Source organism: Bactrocera dorsalis, chromosome 5, assembly GCF_023373825.1.
Source record: "Bactrocera dorsalis isolate Fly_Bdor chromosome 5, ASM2337382v1, whole genome shotgun sequence".
Classification (NCBI taxonomy): Eukaryota; Metazoa; Arthropoda; class Insecta; order Diptera; family Tephritidae; genus Bactrocera; species Bactrocera dorsalis.
Genome location: NC_064307.1, coordinates 24,869,351 through 24,888,593, shown reverse-complemented (window position 1 = coordinate 24,888,593; position 19,243 = coordinate 24,869,351). Strand labels below are relative to the sequence as shown.

At 35.1% G+C, this 19,243-nt stretch overlaps 5 protein-coding genes across 15 annotated transcripts; 4 read left to right on the top strand and 1 right to left on the bottom strand.

Moving 5' to 3' along the window:
• The first annotated feature begins 740 nt into the window (after nt 1-740).
• LOC105224880 (pyrimidodiazepine synthase) lies at nt 741-6,397 on the top strand. 3 transcript variants are annotated; one of them, XM_049458268.1, is made up of 3 exons: nt 741-857; nt 5,347-5,933; nt 5,997-6,397. In XM_049458268.1, exons 1-3 carry the CDS (start codon nt 830-832, stop codon nt 6,120-6,122), a joined length of 741 nt encoding a protein of 246 aa, XP_049314225.1. In that variant the 5' UTR covers nt 741-829; the 3' UTR covers nt 6,123-6,397. The 3 variants fall into 3 exon arrangements, with proteins under 3 accessions (XP_049314225.1, XP_049314227.1, XP_011201411.2); XM_049458270.1 differs by lacking the exon at nt 741-857 and adding an exon at nt 1,599-1,875; XM_011203109.4 differs by lacking the exon at nt 741-857 and adding an exon at nt 4,933-5,113.
• Nucleotides 743-3,243, top strand: LOC105224879 (pyrimidodiazepine synthase). The gene is made up of 3 exons (XM_049458271.1): nt 743-857; nt 2,389-2,975; nt 3,038-3,243. Exons 1-3 carry the CDS (start codon nt 830-832, stop codon nt 3,161-3,163), a joined length of 741 nt encoding a protein of 246 aa, XP_049314228.1. The 5' UTR covers nt 743-829; the 3' UTR covers nt 3,164-3,243.
• On the top strand, nt 5,080-13,017 carry LOC105224881 (pyrimidodiazepine synthase-like). 3 transcript variants are annotated; one of them, XM_049456860.1, is made up of 4 exons: nt 5,080-5,113; nt 10,390-10,976; nt 11,054-11,175; nt 11,413-13,017. In XM_049456860.1, the coding sequence occupies exons 1-4, from the start codon at nt 5,086-5,088 to the stop codon at nt 11,441-11,443; spliced, it is 768 nt and encodes a 255-aa protein (XP_049312817.1). In that variant the 5' UTR covers nt 5,080-5,085; the 3' UTR covers nt 11,444-13,017.
• Bab2 (Protein bric-a-brac 2) lies at nt 12,936-19,118 on the bottom strand. 7 transcript variants are annotated; one of them, XM_049458265.1, is made up of 9 exons: nt 18,806-19,118; nt 15,965-16,447; nt 15,766-15,895; nt 14,735-15,704; nt 14,087-14,676; nt 13,962-14,014; nt 13,786-13,887; nt 13,282-13,601; nt 12,936-13,220 (listed from the first exon to the last, which is right to left on the bottom strand). In XM_049458265.1, exons 2-9 carry the CDS (start codon nt 16,039-16,041, stop codon nt 13,192-13,194), a joined length of 2,271 nt encoding a protein of 756 aa, XP_049314222.1. In that variant the 5' UTR covers nt 16,042-16,447; nt 18,806-19,118; the 3' UTR covers nt 12,936-13,191. The 7 variants fall into 7 exon arrangements, with proteins under 7 accessions (XP_049314222.1, XP_011201415.2, XP_011201418.2 ...); XM_011203113.4 differs by having other exon boundaries at nt 15,965-16,221; XM_011203116.4 differs by having other exon boundaries at nt 13,962-14,011; nt 15,965-16,221.
• LOC105224882 (transcription factor Adf-1) lies at nt 16,528-17,978 on the top strand. Its single transcript, XM_011203111.4, has 3 exons — nt 16,528-17,007; nt 17,069-17,237; nt 17,314-17,978. The coding sequence occupies exons 1-3, from the start codon at nt 16,854-16,856 to the stop codon at nt 17,639-17,641; spliced, it is 651 nt and encodes a 216-aa protein (XP_011201413.2). The 5' UTR covers nt 16,528-16,853; the 3' UTR covers nt 17,642-17,978.
• Nucleotides 19,119-19,243: the final 125 nt, after the last annotated feature.

Genomic DNA, 19,243 nt, shown 5'->3' with positions numbered 1-19,243 from the left:
CAGTATTATGCAGGTTCAATTCCACAACTTTATAGATTCCGGAGTTTACTCTTAACTTAGTTGGTCACTTTTCTATGTGTTAGAGCCAAATGCAGTGAATGCCTCAGCGATATATCTTACACCAATATTTAACTGAAAATAAGTAGATGATTTATTATTTTAGCTTCATATCAAATATTTATTTTTGAAAAATAATACTTTCTTTTTGCATTTTTGGCACAGTTTGGTACCCTGTATTTTTCTAACTCTTCCTTCATTTCCTTATTCGTAAAAACCTCGATCGAAAAGCTTTGCGACACCGTGAACTTTTAAAAGTTTGGTATTCACGTTATTAACCCCCTTGAAATATGAATTCAAATGCAAATATTTTATACTTTCAAACTATCCAACCTTGTTTGCCAACTAAAAATGTATTTGCTAAGCTTTCTGTGTATTATTTAGGTTTAAATTAAAAAAAGTTCAATATTTTTCTAATAATACCGAGTCACTTCTTTCCATCAACCAAAAAAAATGTCACTGAAGAAAAGAGCTTTAAGCATCAAAGTTATGGAAGTGATTAGAAAAAGGAAGCTTTCGCTAATGACGTACTAAAATATGTATGTATGTACATGTTCGTGTAAACATAATAACAAATAAGATAATAGAAATGAACGCAAAGCATAGCGAATGAATGCACATAAGCCACAGCGAGAGCCGTTTGCAAAAAATGTATAAAATTTACGTTTAAAAAGTTTAGTTAGTATTGATCAGTTGCGGACTTAACAATAACGCGAACTTTCTAAAATTAATAATCATTTCCCAAACAAGTTATAACTTAATAAAATATAAAATGAGTGGTGGCAGACATTTAACGAAAGGTTAGTCTAAATATTATGAGAAAATTTAAAGAAATTTTCCAATAAAGAAAAAGTTCGTGTAACGTAAACATAAAGTTATTGTTTTAAAAATTTCAATCCCCTTTAAAAAAATCTGAATTTTTGTAGAGAAAATACATTTTTTCCCATTTTTTATACATATATTTTGCAAAACAAAAGACACATGTCTTTTTTAATGATCTGGAGAATATCTGTGTACATTTTGAAGCAAATCCGAGGAGGTTAGGAAGTAGTCTTTCCATGGTTGAAATTGTGCTTGGTTTCGAAAGAATATGTTCGATATATGTATATTTTTGTGTTATATATTTTTTGTATGTAATAAGCAGATATGTGCAAAATATGCATAATGAATATAGAAATATTTTAGAAAAAATCGAATAAGTATAAAAAATTAGCTAATCAAAAATATTTTTGAGAACCTCTTACATGACAACCATTTGAGAATTTGATATGGAAAGGGAAATTGTCCGGCGGACACATGTCGCTCGTGTAAACGCAATTAACGACAGCAAGAGAATTTTCCGATAATTAACGGCAAAAAGTACTTGTGTGAACACAGTCTAATGCAACGTTCTCGGGTATATATAATTAGATGCGAGCGAGTGAGTGGTTTAAGCAAGTTGCTTATACATATATATATACGCATATATTTTTCAGCCGGAAAAGTGTTCAGTAGTTCCAGTGTAGACTGCAATATTTGAAGGTCAATAAGTGTCGCTTGATTGAAAAATCCGAAATTTAATAAAAAAAAATTGGCAAAATATAATTCAAGTGCACTGTTGTACGTGTTCATAACAAATTTGATCAAATTCGCAGATATCAGAAGTGAAGAAGCAAAAAGCCACCACGTCAAATCTTATCTTAAAATTGAAATTATTATATGTTAGTGGCTGGTACTTCTAATACACTTTGCGTCATCAAGTTAGCACATCTTCATTAGCCGAATATGATTGCTTCTGTTTTTGTTGTTGTTAACTAAAGTTGTTGCTGTTGCTTGGAGGTATTTAGAATGTTTTGATTTCGGTATGCATTATATTTTTCATTTGTATGTATGTATAAGCATCACAACATATAATTTTAGTCAAAACCAAAAACAAAACGTAAATTTCGGTTGCAATGAAGCTATGGATACCAAAGTTTTCATATGATCTATCACTTGACTTTGATCGGTCAGTTGTTTTTTATCAGCTACAAATATGCGACAGTGCTTCAATCTGAACAATTTCTTCACAGATTTGAAAGAGCTTTGCATAATAATACACGTCGAACGAGAAAAAAGTTTTTCATACAAAAACTATGTATATTTTGAAGGATCAATTCCTTAGTAGTTATATACTATAGTGCTCCAATATCGGCGGTTCCGCCAAATTAGCTGCCTCCTGGGGAGAAATAGATGTGACAAATATAATAAACCCTCTTCACTACCTATTCAAAGTATAACAAGTCATAACTTTTTCTTTTACCGATTTTAAAAATTGTGAATATTATTAATTGCTTTGTTATTACCACTTAGGCTCACCGAAACCCGCATTATCTGACGATGGCGTTCTTCGCTTGTTTTCCATGCGATTTTGTCCCTATGCTCATCGTGCTCACTTAGTGCTAAACGCCAAAAACATACCATATCACACTATATTTATCAATCTTACCGAGAAACCAGAATGGCTTACGGAATTCAGTCCACTGGGAAAAGTGCCCGCATTACAGTTACCCAAAGAGGAAGGCAATCCATCCTTAATTGAGTCGGTAATAATTGCTGAATATCTGGACGAGAAATATCCGGAAGTACCACTTTTCCCCAAAGACCCACTAAAGAAAGCACAAGATAAGATACTTATCGAGAGATTCAGCTCGGTGACTAGTGCAACGTTCAAAGTGTTTCACGCTGATACTGAAGCGGCACCCGATTCGCTAACTGAAATCTCTAAAGGTTTAGATATTTTCGAGAAGGAGTTGAGCGCACGTGGTACACCTTACTTTGGTGGCGACAAACCCGGCATGTTGGACTATATGATTTGGCCATGGTTCGAGCGTACGGCAATGTTGAAATACTTGCTGCCGGAGAAATATCAATTGGATAAAAAACGCTTCAGCAAATTGGTAAGATAAATTTATATTTTCCAGGCATCGAGTTTGATTAAATATATTTTAACTCGTTATAGGTTGCATGGCGTGATTTGATGGTAAACGATCCAGCAGTGAAAGGTCATTATTTGGATGGTGAAACTTATGCCAAATTTGCGAAAGCGCGCCGGGAAAATGTTCACGATTTTGATATGCTTGTGTAGGCCTCATCATTGAATGAATGAAATACTGATAATACATGAAAGTCAAAGATATTATCAATAAATTTATTTCTTGTAACCTAGTAACGATATACAAGTACTTTGTACAGGATGGCAAACAATACATTAAAAACGTATTTCGGGCTTACCGAAGCTTCTCTCCCTAATTTTTTGTACTTGTCATTAACTGTTGCATCCAGTTATCGGAAAATGGTGTGATCCTCATCTTGTCTGTTATAGCTAATATATTAGAGGTTAATTTAAGATCTTAGATACTACATTGATCTATATCCCATGAAGTCCTCTTCTCTCTCTGTCTCTTATGCCATATTACCAACAAAAGTATTAAATAGTGCTTCGATCTGAACAATGTCAATGGCGACCGTTAACGCGTCATGAAAACCGACCATTTGATTCCTAAACTTGAAGCTCGTGATCTCGGCGACTTTTGGTTTCAACAAGACGGCGCTACTTTCCACACATCGCATCAATAAATGGATTTATTGAGAGAACACTTTACGTTTATATTATATTTACCGTTAGACATTTTGCTGGGGGGGTATGTACAGTCTAAATTCTATGTGGACAATCCCGCTTTGATTCAGACCTTGGAGCAAACCATCACTCGTGTCATGTGCCAGTTACCAATCGAAATGTTCAAAGGAGTCATCGAAAATTGGAATCAACGGACGGAACATCTGAGACGTAGCCGCGGCCAACATTTGAAAGAGATAATCTGCAAAAAATAAATGCCAAAGAATGTTCTTTCGAATGATAATAAACATTCCCCGTTAAATTTGAAGTTTCTGTGGTTTGTCTTTTAAAAAAGTAGGGAATCTTGAAATAGATCACCCATTATATACACAACCAATTCGAATTTCGTTCAAACCCAAAACTTTGAATATCATAATATTGACTCTGAGTGAAAATGAAAAGGACCGAATTAAAATTTGCTTCAAAATTGCTAAAATGGTTTGAAACCAAACCGTGTGGCATATTTTAGAGTGTTGTAAATCTAAGCAGAGAGCCCAGATGTGGCCCCTCGGAATTTTTTCCTTTCCTTGCCTGAAAAGGTCGATGAAAGGGGATCCTGGCAGCATGCATCTTGGTTCTCAAGACTATTCCGGAAAATGCCTTCCATGAATCGACGCAAAAAGAGCCGATTTTGAATGTTTTTAAAGAATTATAACGATTGATTCCATAAATTTTTTAAATCGACTCAGTCCTATTACTTTCAGGACAAACCCTACATTACAAGTATTTTAATTTGTAGCAATAATTTGCCATTTGAGCCATTCGTAATGGAAAAAGTGATCTAAAATGTGTAAAACAAACCTGGTAGCATTGGAGACAGCAGTTATACAGCTTTAATAAGGTATCCGCATCAATTCCACAATTTGCTTGACTTCCTCATTCGGAAAAACCGCAATCCAAACGCCTTTGCTTTGGCAACCACCTTGTTAACTTCCTTTTAAAACGAATTCAAATGCAAATATTTTATACTTTCATAATATTAAACACTGTTTGCTAACTAAATTTCCATTAAAATAAAAAATTGTAAGACCTCTAGTGCATCCTTTAAGTTTTAAATTTAGTTTAAAATCACAATATTTACAAAATTGTTACGCCAAGCCATTTCTTTCCGCCAACCAAATAAACGTCACTACAGGAAAGAGCTTTAAGCGTCAAACTTACGGAAGTGACTTTAAAAAGGAAGCTTTCGCAAATGACGTATTAAAACATATGTTTGAAATGAACTTCAAACATAGCGAATGAATGTACACAAGCAACAGCAAGAACCGGTCATTGTTTATATAAACTTGTTGTTGAGTCAATATTACTCAGTTGCAGATTTAACAATCGAAGAGGGCTTTCCAAAATTAATCATTATTTCTCGAACAACTTTTAGAGCGATAATATATACAATGAGTGGTGGCAGACATTTAGCTAAAGGTTAGTATAATTTTGTTTCGATGGAATTCGAAGATATCAAAAATGAATGACTGGTACTTCTAATATTTGTATGTGTTTAGTGTTTTGATTACTTGTTTACTATTTCTTCACATTTGTGTGTGCATAACAACGTTCAGTTTTAGTTAAATATTATTAAAACAACACATAATTTTTGGAACTACTCATTATAGAAATTGTGAGTTTGACTAATAACTTTTAATATTACCATTTAGGCTCACCAAAACCAACATTACCTGACGATGGCGTTCTTCGTTTATTTTCCATGCGATTTTGTCCATATGCTCATCGTGCTCACTTAGTGCTAAACGCCAAAAATATACCATATCACGCCATATTTATTAATCTTACCGAGAAACCAGAATGGCTTACGGAATTCAGTCCACTGGGTAAAGTGCCGGCGCTGCAGCTACCCAAAGAGGAAGGCAATCCAGCCTTAATTGAGTCACTGATTGTGGCCGAATATCTTGATGAGAAGTATCCCGATGTACCACTTTTCCCCAAAGATCCACTAAAGAAAGCCCAGGACAAGATACTTATCGAGAGATTCAGCTCGGTGGTTGGTGCTTTGTACAAAGTGTTTCTAGGTAGCACTGAAGCGGCACCCGATGCGCTAACTGAGATCTCTAAAGGCTTTGATATTTTCGAAAAGGAGTTGAGCTCACGTGGTACACCTTACTTTGGTGGCGACAAACCTGGTATGTTGGACTATATGATTTGGCCATGGTTCGAGCGTACGGAAATGTTGAAGTACTTGCTGCCGGAGAAATTTGAACTGGATAAAGAACGCTTTAGTAAATTAGTAAGCTAAATTTATATTTTTAACGCATCGAATATTTATTAAATGTATTTTAACTCTTTATAGGTTGCATGGCGCGATTTGATGATAAACGATCAAGCAGTGAAAGGCCACTATTTGAATGGCGAAACTCATGCCAAGTTCATGAAAGCGCGTCGGGACAATGTGCACGATTATGATATGCTTGTTTAAGATTCTTGAAATGTGTTTGTTATATATGTATATATATCATATACGTATATATAATTGCATAGTATACATATACAAAAATACATGTAGTTTGTCACCAAAAATACAAAAATTTGCAGGGAAATGAATGTAACACGATACAAAATGGAATATGAGTTGAAGCAAAATTAAAATTTTGCTAAACCCCTAAAATGTTGGACTAATGTAATTATATGTGTGTAATTTGAAGTAGTGAACCGTAATCAATAAAATACTCAATTTCGAATTTTTCGATCATACGTTAGTTTGCATTTTAAGTGACGGGCGATAAATACGTAAATATGTTGAATATAAAATAATTCAAATTGTTGTAACATAGTATGAAAGTATTTTAAAAAGCTCTGAATAAAACTTCATGCTTCAAATATTTTCTTTGCAGGAAAGAATTCGATGGTTTATTGCTAAAGACCAATAACTTCAGATAACTCTACAAGAAGTAGTCTAATGGCGTTAGCGCACAACTTCTTGGAGGTCATTAAGTGCCACAATTTCTTGAAATTCACCGGGTTCATTTCGTAAGAAGTACAGTCTGTTGATTCCATCAGACCTAAAACCACACCAAACTGAACAATTTGATATGGAAGCAAACACAAATCCTTTCTAAGAATCCAGCAAGTTGTGCTTCGAGACAGGCCCAATTCATTGTAACAAAACGATTATTTTGATAACAAAATTCGATAATTTGTAAACGTTGTTCTTGCGTATATTTTTCCATGACTAATCCTCATTACATATGTATGTAGGTGTTGATATGTTTTAGTTTGTATCCTAAGTTTTGCGAAATACCTCACAAAAGTGAGAATTAGAATTACTAATTTAAGTTAATGTGTCATAATTGTATCTATTGTGCGTCTAAAAGTTACGCTGTTTTTTCACCTAATCACGTATTACAGTAATTACCTTCATATGAATGTACCTTCACTTAGTTTAATTGAAAATTTGACTTTGATGTAGGAATTTTTGTGTGCATTATCTTTTGAAAGTTGATGATTTGTTGTTATTGTTCGTTGTCAATTTGTTTTATTTCAGTATATATGTAAATAAAAGATATTATATATGTACATACATATGTACATATACATATTTACTTAGTTTGGGAAACGGTAGCAAAATTTAATGTCTCTGGCGTATTATTGATTTATCGCGCTTTTAGTAGATTTTAACAGTAGAATTATGTGGGGAGAAGCGAGGTTATCATCCATTTTCAGACTTTCGATAGAAGTTCTAATATCATTTGCGCCAGGTGAATTTGGTTGTTGAGCTTAAGTGGCTGAAGAGCTACATATATACATTAAACTTATTAGAGGCCGAGGCCATGCCCACTTTTTTGCAGATGTCCCTACTGCGATTTCTTGTGCTGGGTTGTAGTTCTATATCTTAATTAGGTGATTAGTTATGGCACATTATAGGTTTTCGCCCATCTACGAACATGTAGTCTCCACGGGCACGCTTGCAGATGTCCAGACGCTGAACCGATTGATGATTTGACAGGACGATCACAGTTGAGGCCACTGAATTTCGGGAGTATATTTCAATAATTTCGACTCATTGTTGGATCGTATATATTTCCATGGTGAAATTGCAAACTTTACTGAAGAGAAATGTCAAAAGAGCGGGAAAAATACTTATGTATATGCCGTCGTTTGCTGTCCCTATCGGTCTACTTTTGTAGCGCCCCCATTGAAAACCCCGTTACAATTGAAGCGTTATTGGGAAACAAATCGCAAATGCAAGTAACTGACAGTCAAAGAATATCTTTTGTTCCAACGTGCCCTTGCTTTTCGGACTAAAAAGTTAGTATGATGCTGGTTTTGTTTTGGTAAACACTTTGTTAACTTCCTTTTAATACGAATTCAAATGCAAACATTTTATACTTTCATAATACCAAACCGTGCTTCCTAACTAAATTTCTACTGAAATAAGAATTTGTAAAACTTCCAAAGCATTCAGTAAGTTTCAGATTTAGCTGAAAATCGCAATATTCATCTAATTTTTACGCCGAGTCACTTCTTTCCGCAATTCAAATAAATGCCAACACAGAAAAGAATTTTAAGTGTCCAACTTACGGAAGTGGAGAGAAAAAGGAAGCTTTCGCTAATGACGAAGTAAACAATATGTTTGAAATGAACGTCAAACACAGCGAATGAACACACATAAGCAACTGCAAGAGCTGGTCGTTATTTAAATAATATTGTTGTTGAGTTAATAATAATCAGTTGCAGATTTTACATTAGAAGGAGATTTTCTAAAATTAATCATTATTTCTCGAACAACTTTTAAAGCTATTAACTCAATAAAATGTAAATATGTAAGTAGCGGCAGGCATTTAGCTAAAGGTTAGTACCATATGGGCAGAAAGCGTCTAAAATATTCAATAATTCAACGTTCTCTGGTATAATTATTTGGAAGTGAGTAATGCAGTGCGAGTGTTTATCAGGCTCAAGGAAATAGTAAGTTATTTTATATACATACATAATAAGATTACAATTTTTGAAGGCCAGTAGATGATATCTCTTAAGTTAAAAATACGAAATTTAATTAATTAATTGATCAAATATAAAACAGGCATAAACTTAATCAAAGATATCAAAAATGACTAAGCATAAAATGAATAATTGGGGTATTTCCAAGAAGTATTGTATGTATTAAGTTCTTTGATTACTTATTTACCATTCTATCACATTTGTATGTGCATAACAATTTCTTTATGGAAATTGTGAATAACTTCGAATATTACCACTCATGTAGGCTCACCAAAACCCGAATTACTTGATAATGGCGTTCTACGCTAGTTTTCCATGTTCTTTTGCCCATTTGCTCATCTTGCTCACTTAGGCGCCAAAAACCAACCATATCGCATTATATTTATTAATATTGGTGAGAAACCAGAATAGTTTACGTAATTCAGTCCACTGGGTGAAGTGCTAAATGTCTTGATGAAAAGTATCCCAGAGTATACTTTGCAAACATAAAAGCACAGGATAGGATACTTATTGAGACAATTCCGACGACAGACGGTTTCACTGTACCGGAATTGACCCCGTTTTTATCCGGCCAAGGGCTGTCATTTCGACTATCTAACCCTGTTTGAATCGGTAAGTAACATTTTACATATTACAAAGCCCCCACCATAATTATGGGCAACTGTAGCAGCTCGTCTGACATCTCAATGGCTAGTGGTGGTCTGATGAACAGCATAAGCCTAACGACCTATGCTAACTCCTATTAAAGTTCAAAAATTCATAAAATAAGTTTATAACGAATATACATATATCTAAATATTTTAGTTGTACTGACTGAAGTCGTATATCCAACAAGAGGTCCCCAAGAAAAAAGTACCCATTTGAGTACAAATGAATCAAATCGGCAACACAGAGTTGTGTTGGCATAAAAGCTTTCCATAATTGTGAAACAGCAAATAAAACAAAATTGTTACAGTGCAACCCTAATATAAATAGATAAGAAAGCACAAATAAATTTAAATATAGCGAATGAACGCACATAAGCATTTGTCAAACCGGTCGTTATTTATATGTGTATATATACGTGTGGATGAGTTAATTTTGCTCAGTTGGTGACTTAATAATTGGCGAATAATTTCTATTCCAAATAAATATTTTATTTTAAATTTAAAGCGTTAACAATAATAAAAGACAATGAGTGGCGGCAAACATTTAGCTAAAGGTTAGTAAATATTTGAGTGACTAATACTACAATTGGAGTGTTATTGTGAAATCAATCGAAAATAAAAGTAACTCGCAGCCAACAGATATCTTTTCTAACGTGTCCTTGCTTTTGTGACTAAAAAGTTAGTATGTTTACCAGAAAGTTCTTAATATGAAACATTGTTATAAATTTCGCATTGTCATAATGCTCCCGTCGATCAAGTGAAGGTTTTGATAAAGGGCTTTCCAAATTTGCCTAGTCATGTTTGATACAAATAAAAAATGTAGATACGCCGACTAGAGACTGCACGTAATTATAATTAGCGGCGTTATCAATTTCTAATTAGTATTAATATACACTATAAATACAGGTATAGAATGTGTGATGTATTTTTAATTTATTTGTTGTATGCTACACCTCATACACGTATTACGTACTCCTAAACATAAGTACATACTTGTGTATGTACATATGTGCATACATACATATATATTTACTTATGGCAGACATAATAATTTGTAGCAAACTTCTGGAATATTAAAACAAATTATTCATTATTATTTAGGTTCCCAAAAACCAGAACTACCCGACGATGGTGTTCTTCGCTTGTATTCTATGCGCTTTTGTCCATATGCTCATCGTGCCCATTTAGTACTTGACGCCAAAAATATTCCACATCACACTATTTATATTAATCTTACGGAAAAGCCAGAATGGCTTACCGAAGTCAGCCCACTGGGTAAAGTGCCGGCATTACAGTTACCCAAAGAGGAAGGCAATCCATCCTTAATTGAGTCACTAATAATTGCTGAATATCTGGACGAGAAGTATCCCGAAATACCACTCTTCCCCAAAGATCCACTAAAGAAAGCACAAGATAAGATACTTATCGAGAGATTCAACGCAGTGACTAGTGCAATGTACAAAGTGTTCCTAGGTGGTAGTGAGGCAGCACCCGGTGCGCTAACTGAAATTTCAACAGGTTTAGATATTTTCGAAAAGGAGTTGAATTCCCGTGGTACACCTTACTTTGGTGGTGATAAACCTGGCATGTTGGACTATATGATTTGGCCATGGTGCGAGCGTTCAGCCATGTTGAAATACTTGCTACCCGACAAATACGAAATGGATAAGGAACGTTTCGGCAAGTTGGTAAGTACATTTTGTAAAATTATTAAATTTTTATTTTGCATTTAAGTGTGTTCAACAAAAATTTTTGTCTATTATAGATTGCTTGGCGGGATTTGATGATCAATGATCCTGCAGTAAAGGTGTTCTATTTGGATGGTGAAACTCACGCCAAGTTTATGAAAGCGCGCCGTGAAAATGTTCACGACTATAATATGCTCGTGTAAGACATTTTCAATGTATACAACCATTTTCGACGAAGCCAAGTGCGAAATATACTTAATAATATAATATTGGATGTAACTAACCTCTTGCAAGCACATCATTCCAACAAACAAAGTTATAATTGATAATATAATTTTCTTGTATTACCTACTAAAAAATCTATGTATAAGTGTCGATGTGACTAAGAAAGTAGATTTTCAAAAACTGATTCTTTTGTCTTCAATTTCATTTTCAGGAACGATGCTAAACGGCAAAGAACTTGTTGAGGATAAAAATCTCATTTTAATTGTTTGTGGGCATATTGGAAATAATAACTTGTGTCGAATTCATTGTATGCCGTTTATCAATATCAAAATAATGGGAAATATCACGCTACTTACATATCCTTGTAAATTACTTACAGTCATTCTTATACATCGTATATATTTTTGTACATATCAGCATATCCATTTGATGAACTCAAATACAGCGCATTTGTTTTGTAACAAATTTGTAAAAAAATATTGTTTGGTGATATCTAAATTGGTTTCTTGTTATGTGTTTCGTTTTAGTAAAATTATTGTTTCGTCTATTTGTAAACGTCCAATTTGCTTCAATGTCGTGTTCATGTAATATAATCAACCATATATTTGCGTGATTCTGCTGACATAAACGAGAAAAATCTTTAATTGTGCTATATCGAAGCTATAATAACCTTCACAGGTGCATTCCTTAAAGCATAAAGAGTATTAAAAGTTTTTTTTCTTGACGTTGATCGGTCAGTTTGTTTGACAGCTGTATGCTATAGTGGTCCGATCGGAACATTTTCTACGGGGAATGTAACGGTACAAAACGGGATTGTCAAATAAAAAAGTTTTTCATACAAAGACGGGATTTTGTTTGATCTGTTTGAGCGTCTTAAAGCGAAAAATCCGTGCAATTCTCCCTTAAATAATTTCGTTGCCTTGAGAGGCAAAAATTTGGTTTGACGTTAGAGAAAAATACTTTATTTAAAACTGCATTGCTGCATAAACTGCTTAAATAGCTAAATACAATATAATATATATATTCACTTTTCCTTTTTTAATCGTTAAATACGTAAAATCACGATAAATGTAAATATCATTTGTGGTTTTGGAATGAGTTTTCAATTATTTTTATAATTTTTTTTATCAACTACACACATAGAGAGCGAGAAAATTGAAAAAACATACATTTTGCAGACAAGTTAAGTTGTTTTGTACAACTGCCACTCCTTTGTATACTTGTACATATGTATGTGGTTATGTATGGACATACTTGTCTTTTAAAAAGTATACAATAATATTAAACATCGAATCAATTTATTATTATTATTTCACTTTATATGTAACAAATTGTTGCATAGTTTCGAATAAAATATTCAATGGTGTTGACCTTATCTTAAAGTTTAAAACTTTTTCGTTTACAATATATCTGCATGCACGTGTATACACTTATGAGCTTTTGTAAGTTGGTATAATTCACAAAAAAATATTTTTTTCCATTTTACATTATGTTTGTTTTTGTTTTTTCTTCGTTCATTTATTGCATGTTATCTCAAAGTGGTTTCGTTTACTATTATTTAAAAATGTATGTTTTAAATTTTTTTATTTTCTCTTTTTAATTTCTTTTCTTATTAAATTTTTTTTCACAATATATTCACCTTCGGAAGTCATTAATAATGTTTTTTCGTTGCTGCAAAGTGATCCAAAGTATATGTGTGTGTACGTTTTTTTGTTTTTGTTTTCATTTATATATTTTAAAACGTTTTAACTGTACTCCTGATGCCATTTATATTTTTGTAAAAATTTTGATTAAAATAGTTTGGTTGGTATGATTTTATCATTAGTTTAGATTTGGAACGACTTAGGTAACGATTCTCACTCCACTTGTGATCTCTGGCAAAACGTTGGGCTCCTCAAGCGTTTTGTGCACTCTTCCATGCCATGCAATCGCTGGCAGAAGCGCGTTCTTTTCAAGCGTTTTGTGCATCCTTACGATATCTGCGACTGTATCAAGCTTGCGACGATGTGCTTATTTGTTCTATGGAAAATAAAAATTATATTTGTGTATGTGGCAGGATTTGAATTTCTTTTTGTTATACCGTTTGGTAAACTGTTGGGCACACTGCTAATCACGCTAACATCTGCGCCGCCTGATGATGTGGATGCTACGCTAGTGCTCACACTCACACTGACACCATTGAGTGCACTGTTGTGATTACGTTTGTGCGTCAAGACGCCGCTGTGCGTGGAAAACTTTTTGTTACAAGCCTCTGTACGCTCCGAAAAGTTGGACGTGGATGGCGCTGTTGAAGTTACTGCTAACGGTTGTGTTTCGTTGGCCGGTTGGTCATACGTTGAGCGATGGGTGTAACGTTTGAGGTGCATTTGTTGCAGGTTTTGGTGGTTGTTGTTGCCTGAACTGTAATAAGATGGAATTCCTTTAATTATTCACATACACCAATTGAATTTACTATACATATAAAATTAAAAAAAAAAAACGTTTAACTTCAGCTGAAAAGTTTTCCATACAATAACTTTATTTGGATAAAAGCTGCCACTATTTCACTGGTCAGCACTGTAGGCATATGTACAATTGACCTTACCTTTTCTGCTCATTGTCCTTTTTGCTGTTGAACATGGCCAACTCGATTTCGGTGTGTTCGTTGTTCAAATGTCGCACCCAGTCTGCCGGGGTCTCAAAGGAGCTGTGTTAGTAAAAGCAAAAACAAAATGTATGTGATTCCTCTTTTTGACTATAATATGAAAAGTGTTTACATACATTGAACACAAGTCACAGCAGAGCGTCACATGACCCGCGTTGTTCTCCTGCTGCTGTCATGAATATAAAATATTGTCGACAAACTATAACAAAATTAAAACTTATAGGCTTATAGGCACACTCACCGACACTCGACGCCGCTTTTTGGGCACATACGACTTGACTAATGCCTCCCCGCCATTGTTTATGGTATTGCCTACGCTTGTGCTATTCATGTTATTCGTTGTACCACAAGCCACATTTACCGTTACCGTATCTGCTGCTGTTGTTGTCGCGTTAACGGTGTGTGACTCCAGATGACGTACCCAAGATTTAGGTTCATCAAAGGATTGTTTGCACGTTTCGCATGCGAGACGTGTTTCATAGTCGCTATCATCTTGGGTGTTCGTGTCTTGTTCGCTGTGTGGACTATGGGAATGTGCGCCGACTTCAAGTTTGACAGTTGTACTGCCAGGTGGCATTTTAAAATCTAATGGTTGTTTGGGCGAACGCAGCGGTGTTTTGGGTCGTGAAGCCAAATCGGCGTGTGCATTGTCTGTTGCGGAAGCGTTTGTGGTCCAGTCGGTTGGCTCTTGTTTTATGGCGAGAAAAGTTTGTGTGTGAGGCATGGGCGATTTGTTCGACAATCTGCTGCCGCTGACCTGCTCTGTATAATGACTTTTCGAGGATGTTGTGTTGGTGTGCTCATAGGAATCTGGCACGAAGTAATCGCGCACTGTAAATAACAGTAATAACAAATAACTTGTTGGGGTTATCAATTTTGAAATACTTACTGCGCTCCCCGGTGCTGCCACCACTACTGCGTCGCAGCTGTCTGTCATAATTCGGCATGTCAATGTCATTATGTTGTTCCTCTTCATCGGGTGGTGGACGCTGTCGCTCTGTATACTCCCGCTCCAATTGCTGCTCTACCACAGTTGCGCGCATATTTTCATCATTTTGACTGCGTTGTCGTCGCCTCACCTGCTCATTCTCCATGGAAATGGGACAGCCACCCGTACAGCCAATTTCGTTACACAAAGACGTTTCCACTTGCAGCTGATTCAATCGATAGCAGCATTTTTCATCGGGATCTATAGCAACTTCTTTGTTTACCGTTATACCACAGCCCGTAAGATGCTTACTACTCGACGCTGCAGCGGAGAGTAGTCCAAGTTGTGACAATTTCGGTGACTTGACTATCACTGGACTATCCTTGGGCAGTACCGAGGCGCCCAAGCCACGAAACTGGTGATGTGTTTGTTGTATTTGTTGTGCGTGTGTTTGTTGTGTCGGCACTGACTGCGTCACAGGTTGTTGCAAATGTTCCATGGCATGGTAACGTTGTCCACAATTGCCGCCACCACCGCCACCATTTGGACATTTGTTAACAATATACATATCACCACCATGTGCACTGGACATATGCGAGTGTGTAAGAGTTGGTAATGATTGTTGGCGATTACCAGCACTTTGTATATAATGTGTGCCAACACCGTTGGCTATTAGTGTTTCGTTGACGCGCGTTGAAGCATTGTGCGAATTTGATGACGTTGAGGAAGTGCGACATAGGCCACGAATTTTTAAAATTTCACCGCCACGCAAAACTTCATTAAGTATATCATTGGCGACTGTGGCCTCACCACTGTACATATATTGTACTAGTATTTGTATAGCGCGGTGGCTTAATTCTGGCGGAAGCACAACGTAGAGCACGCCGTTGGGCGAGGATATTGGTGCGGTTTCGAACATCGTTGCAAAAAACTAAAGCGAAACAAAATTTATTTAGAGGAGAGTGAAATTAAATTAATCTATGGCAAGTTACCTGACTACATGAGCTGAGTATAAATTTGTGCGCTGATATACCCACGGTTGGTATGCCACTCTCTGTGCCACTTCCACTGGCGCTACTGCTGCTGGAACTGTAGAGCACAACATCGGCGAACTTCTCATTTCTAAGGTGAAAATCAATAACAAGTTTATTAAAAAACTCGCACATATTTCAAGGTTTTCATGTAGCTTACTTGTAAAGTGTGGCAACTGAAGAATTCAAATAAGACAAATGTGAGTCCCATTTCAAATGATAGTTTTCTGCCGCCATCGTTTCTGTTAAGTTAACCGACGCACTGGTTGATTTAAACTTCCTTGCTCACTACGCCTTTTGGAATCACTGACTTTGTGCAAAAGAAAAAGCATTACTGCAACATGGCGGTGCATTTAAAATACTAATAATTGTTGGATGTGTTAATACTTCATACACGGCACTGCTTTTGATACAATCCTAAAATGGGAAAGTATTACTGTTTTACGAGCTCATACGCGCTCAACACGTTATGTTATAAAAAGAGCGAAAGCAAGTGCATGCTAACAGGAAGCAAATCGATAAATCAATAAACCGTCTGCAATTTTGGGCAGCTACAATAGCAACAAGCGCGCAAAAACGAACAGATAGCTTTATGTGTATGTTGTGTACTTCACAGCACAGGAAGCGCAATTAACGGACGTTTCTACATGGAACATTTCATCATTAAAGCATAAGGATATCAATAGTAATTCATTTTTGCATAGTTTAAAATTATTATGTATTTTAAACTATTTAACTAATATATATAAAATAACATTTAAATTTTTAAACCTAATATTCCAAGCAAATACAAGCAACTAAACCGGAAGTGCTACCAATTAATATAGCCACGGTTTTTGATTATTATTAAAATGTACTGTTTCTTATCCCAATCATAATTTTTTTTTAATATTAAACGATGTAGTATGGCAGCACTGACGAATTTCCCTAGTTGACATTCTATTTTCGTGGTTTTGTTGTTTTCGTCGTTTCTCATGCTCATTCGCTACTTGGTGCTTAATGTTTTATTTATGTGATAAATACTTCATGAAAAATAAATAACTATAAAAATGGAAGCGAAATTAGATTTCGATTCCAAACTAATCGATTTGGTGCGCGCAAATCCATTGCTGTATGAAAAGGAAGTGCGAAGCTCACCCTATCATCTGATGAAGAAAAAAAGTGAACTCTGGCGTAGCATCGCATCTTCTCTGGGTGTAGAAAGTAATTTTACTAATATCACTAAATGCAATGTAATATGAACATATAATTATTATATTTTCAGCTAAATACTGTGTTATACGTTGGAAGAATCTGCGCGATAAATACCGTCGTGAATCGCAAAAGACGCAAGAGCTGAAACGCAAAACTGGTGGTATAGAAAGCGCACAGGGCGCTACATGGCATTTGCTAGATAAAATGAAATTCCTTGACCATCACACAAGGGTACACAGGTAATTTAATCAATATATATATATATATATATATGTTGTAATTATTTATTTAAGCCATGTATTGAAATATTGACAGCTCAACTAGCACCAAAAGCGCCGCAGAGAATCTACGTACGAGTTGGAGTGAAATGGAAGCTGAGCAACTTATTGAGCAATTACCTAATGACGATGATCCACTACAAGAGGCAATGGATGAACAAGCCGTCGCTTTAGAAGCAAAGAAACCAGAAGCTGTAGTTAGTACAACAACAACTACGGCATCAAGCTTAAAACGCATCGAAACGTTGCTGGAGGGCTTGGATGAAGATAACCGCACAAAAGCTGAAAAGCGTATTGTCGCGTATCTTTGTAAGTGTCAGCTTAAATTTTTGGAAAATGAGAGTATCGACAATATAGTAATCTAAAGTAGTTTTTGTATATGTCTTAAGCTTAAATCTGTTTTTTTTTTTCTAACTTTCTATTTATTAATTTTAAATATAAGTGTAATGGCAGTAATAGTGCAACAATTTAAATGATTTTTATATTAAAAAATTGGAAGTTTATAATTCTGTAACAAATTACAATTCATAAAAAAAAATCCTTAAAATAACAATTCTGAGTTTAATTATGTGAAGCAATAAGACAGTAAATAGCACTACCTCGACATGATTTGTATCGATTTATTGAAATTTACTCTTTTAGAGCGTGTAAAAACATATTTTTTTGTCACTTCGAATAATAAAACGCACTCAAATGTATGTATGTAACTCCCCCTTAATGAATATATCCTCACAAACTGCTATTGATTTCTACAGATATGAATCACTTGGATGCTTGGTTTCCACCCTTCAATTGTAATAATGGTTTTTTTGGAGTGGGCAAATTTTATTGCAGATATCGACTCGACGCAACTTATATCAGTTATATGTATGTATGTATGTATATACATATGTAGATATAACACAAACATACTGCTATATGTATGTATGTATCTCGCTGTGTAAACAAGGTGGTGATTTTCTAATAAGGGTCATAATATCTTCCAGATTTATTTTCATTCTAAGCAAATGCGACGTCTCACCACCATATGCAATGTTTGAGTAGGTGGTTATGATAGGCGCCTAGTGTGAGCGTTTGGTTGTCGACCTCGCTGTTTTGGCTTGAAGCGCGCAATTCAAGTACTTCAGTTATTAAGTACCTCATTTGTACATATGTGTTAATATAAATATATATCTGCATATATATTTATAACCGTTTAGGTTTTCAATTAGCACTGTTGGTGTGCTCCTGTGTTTTGCTGTTGTTATTCATACATTAATGTGACCGTCGCCTTTATTGATTGATTTACTCTGCTAAAAAATCAATAACTGAAAATTTTCAAAGACCTTCGCCTTAACGAATAATATTTAGACATTGTAAATATTATGTTAGTCCTTATACCGTTATTTGTACAATAATTTTGTTTATTTATCTACAAGTGGTATGCATATGCCTATAAAGGCGCCAAGCAAGTGCAACCTTTTAAACAATTAACACATTTCAAAACATCAATTTCTTATATTTTATGAATGAAAGCACTTTTTATTTACTTTTCAAACACAGTTGATTTAATCACTTTGTTTCCTATTTCACTGCATATTTAAATTTTGCGATAAAACCGCACTTTTTATGTTTTTTAAACAATTTTGCCAACCAAGAAATGGTTTTATTGTTTGTTGTCGCCACGGTTGTTCACTTCGTACTGTAATCCGTGTAAAAATGCCTGAAAATCCTTGCGCCTTTTGGCCAATCCTTTTGTCTGTATATGCGCACTACGGCGTGCTCCCTTCATATGAACGCCTGTAAGTGGTTGTATGTGAAGAGAGTTGAAGAGAGTCAATTACACCACCAAATAGACTCATGTACTACCGCAAATACAGCTTCAACATAATTGTTTGCCATTAAGGCAATGTAAACAAACTGATTTGACTGCGTGCACTGCCGAATGACGCTCAATTCGCCAGGATGGCGAGGCATATTAGGGGCAA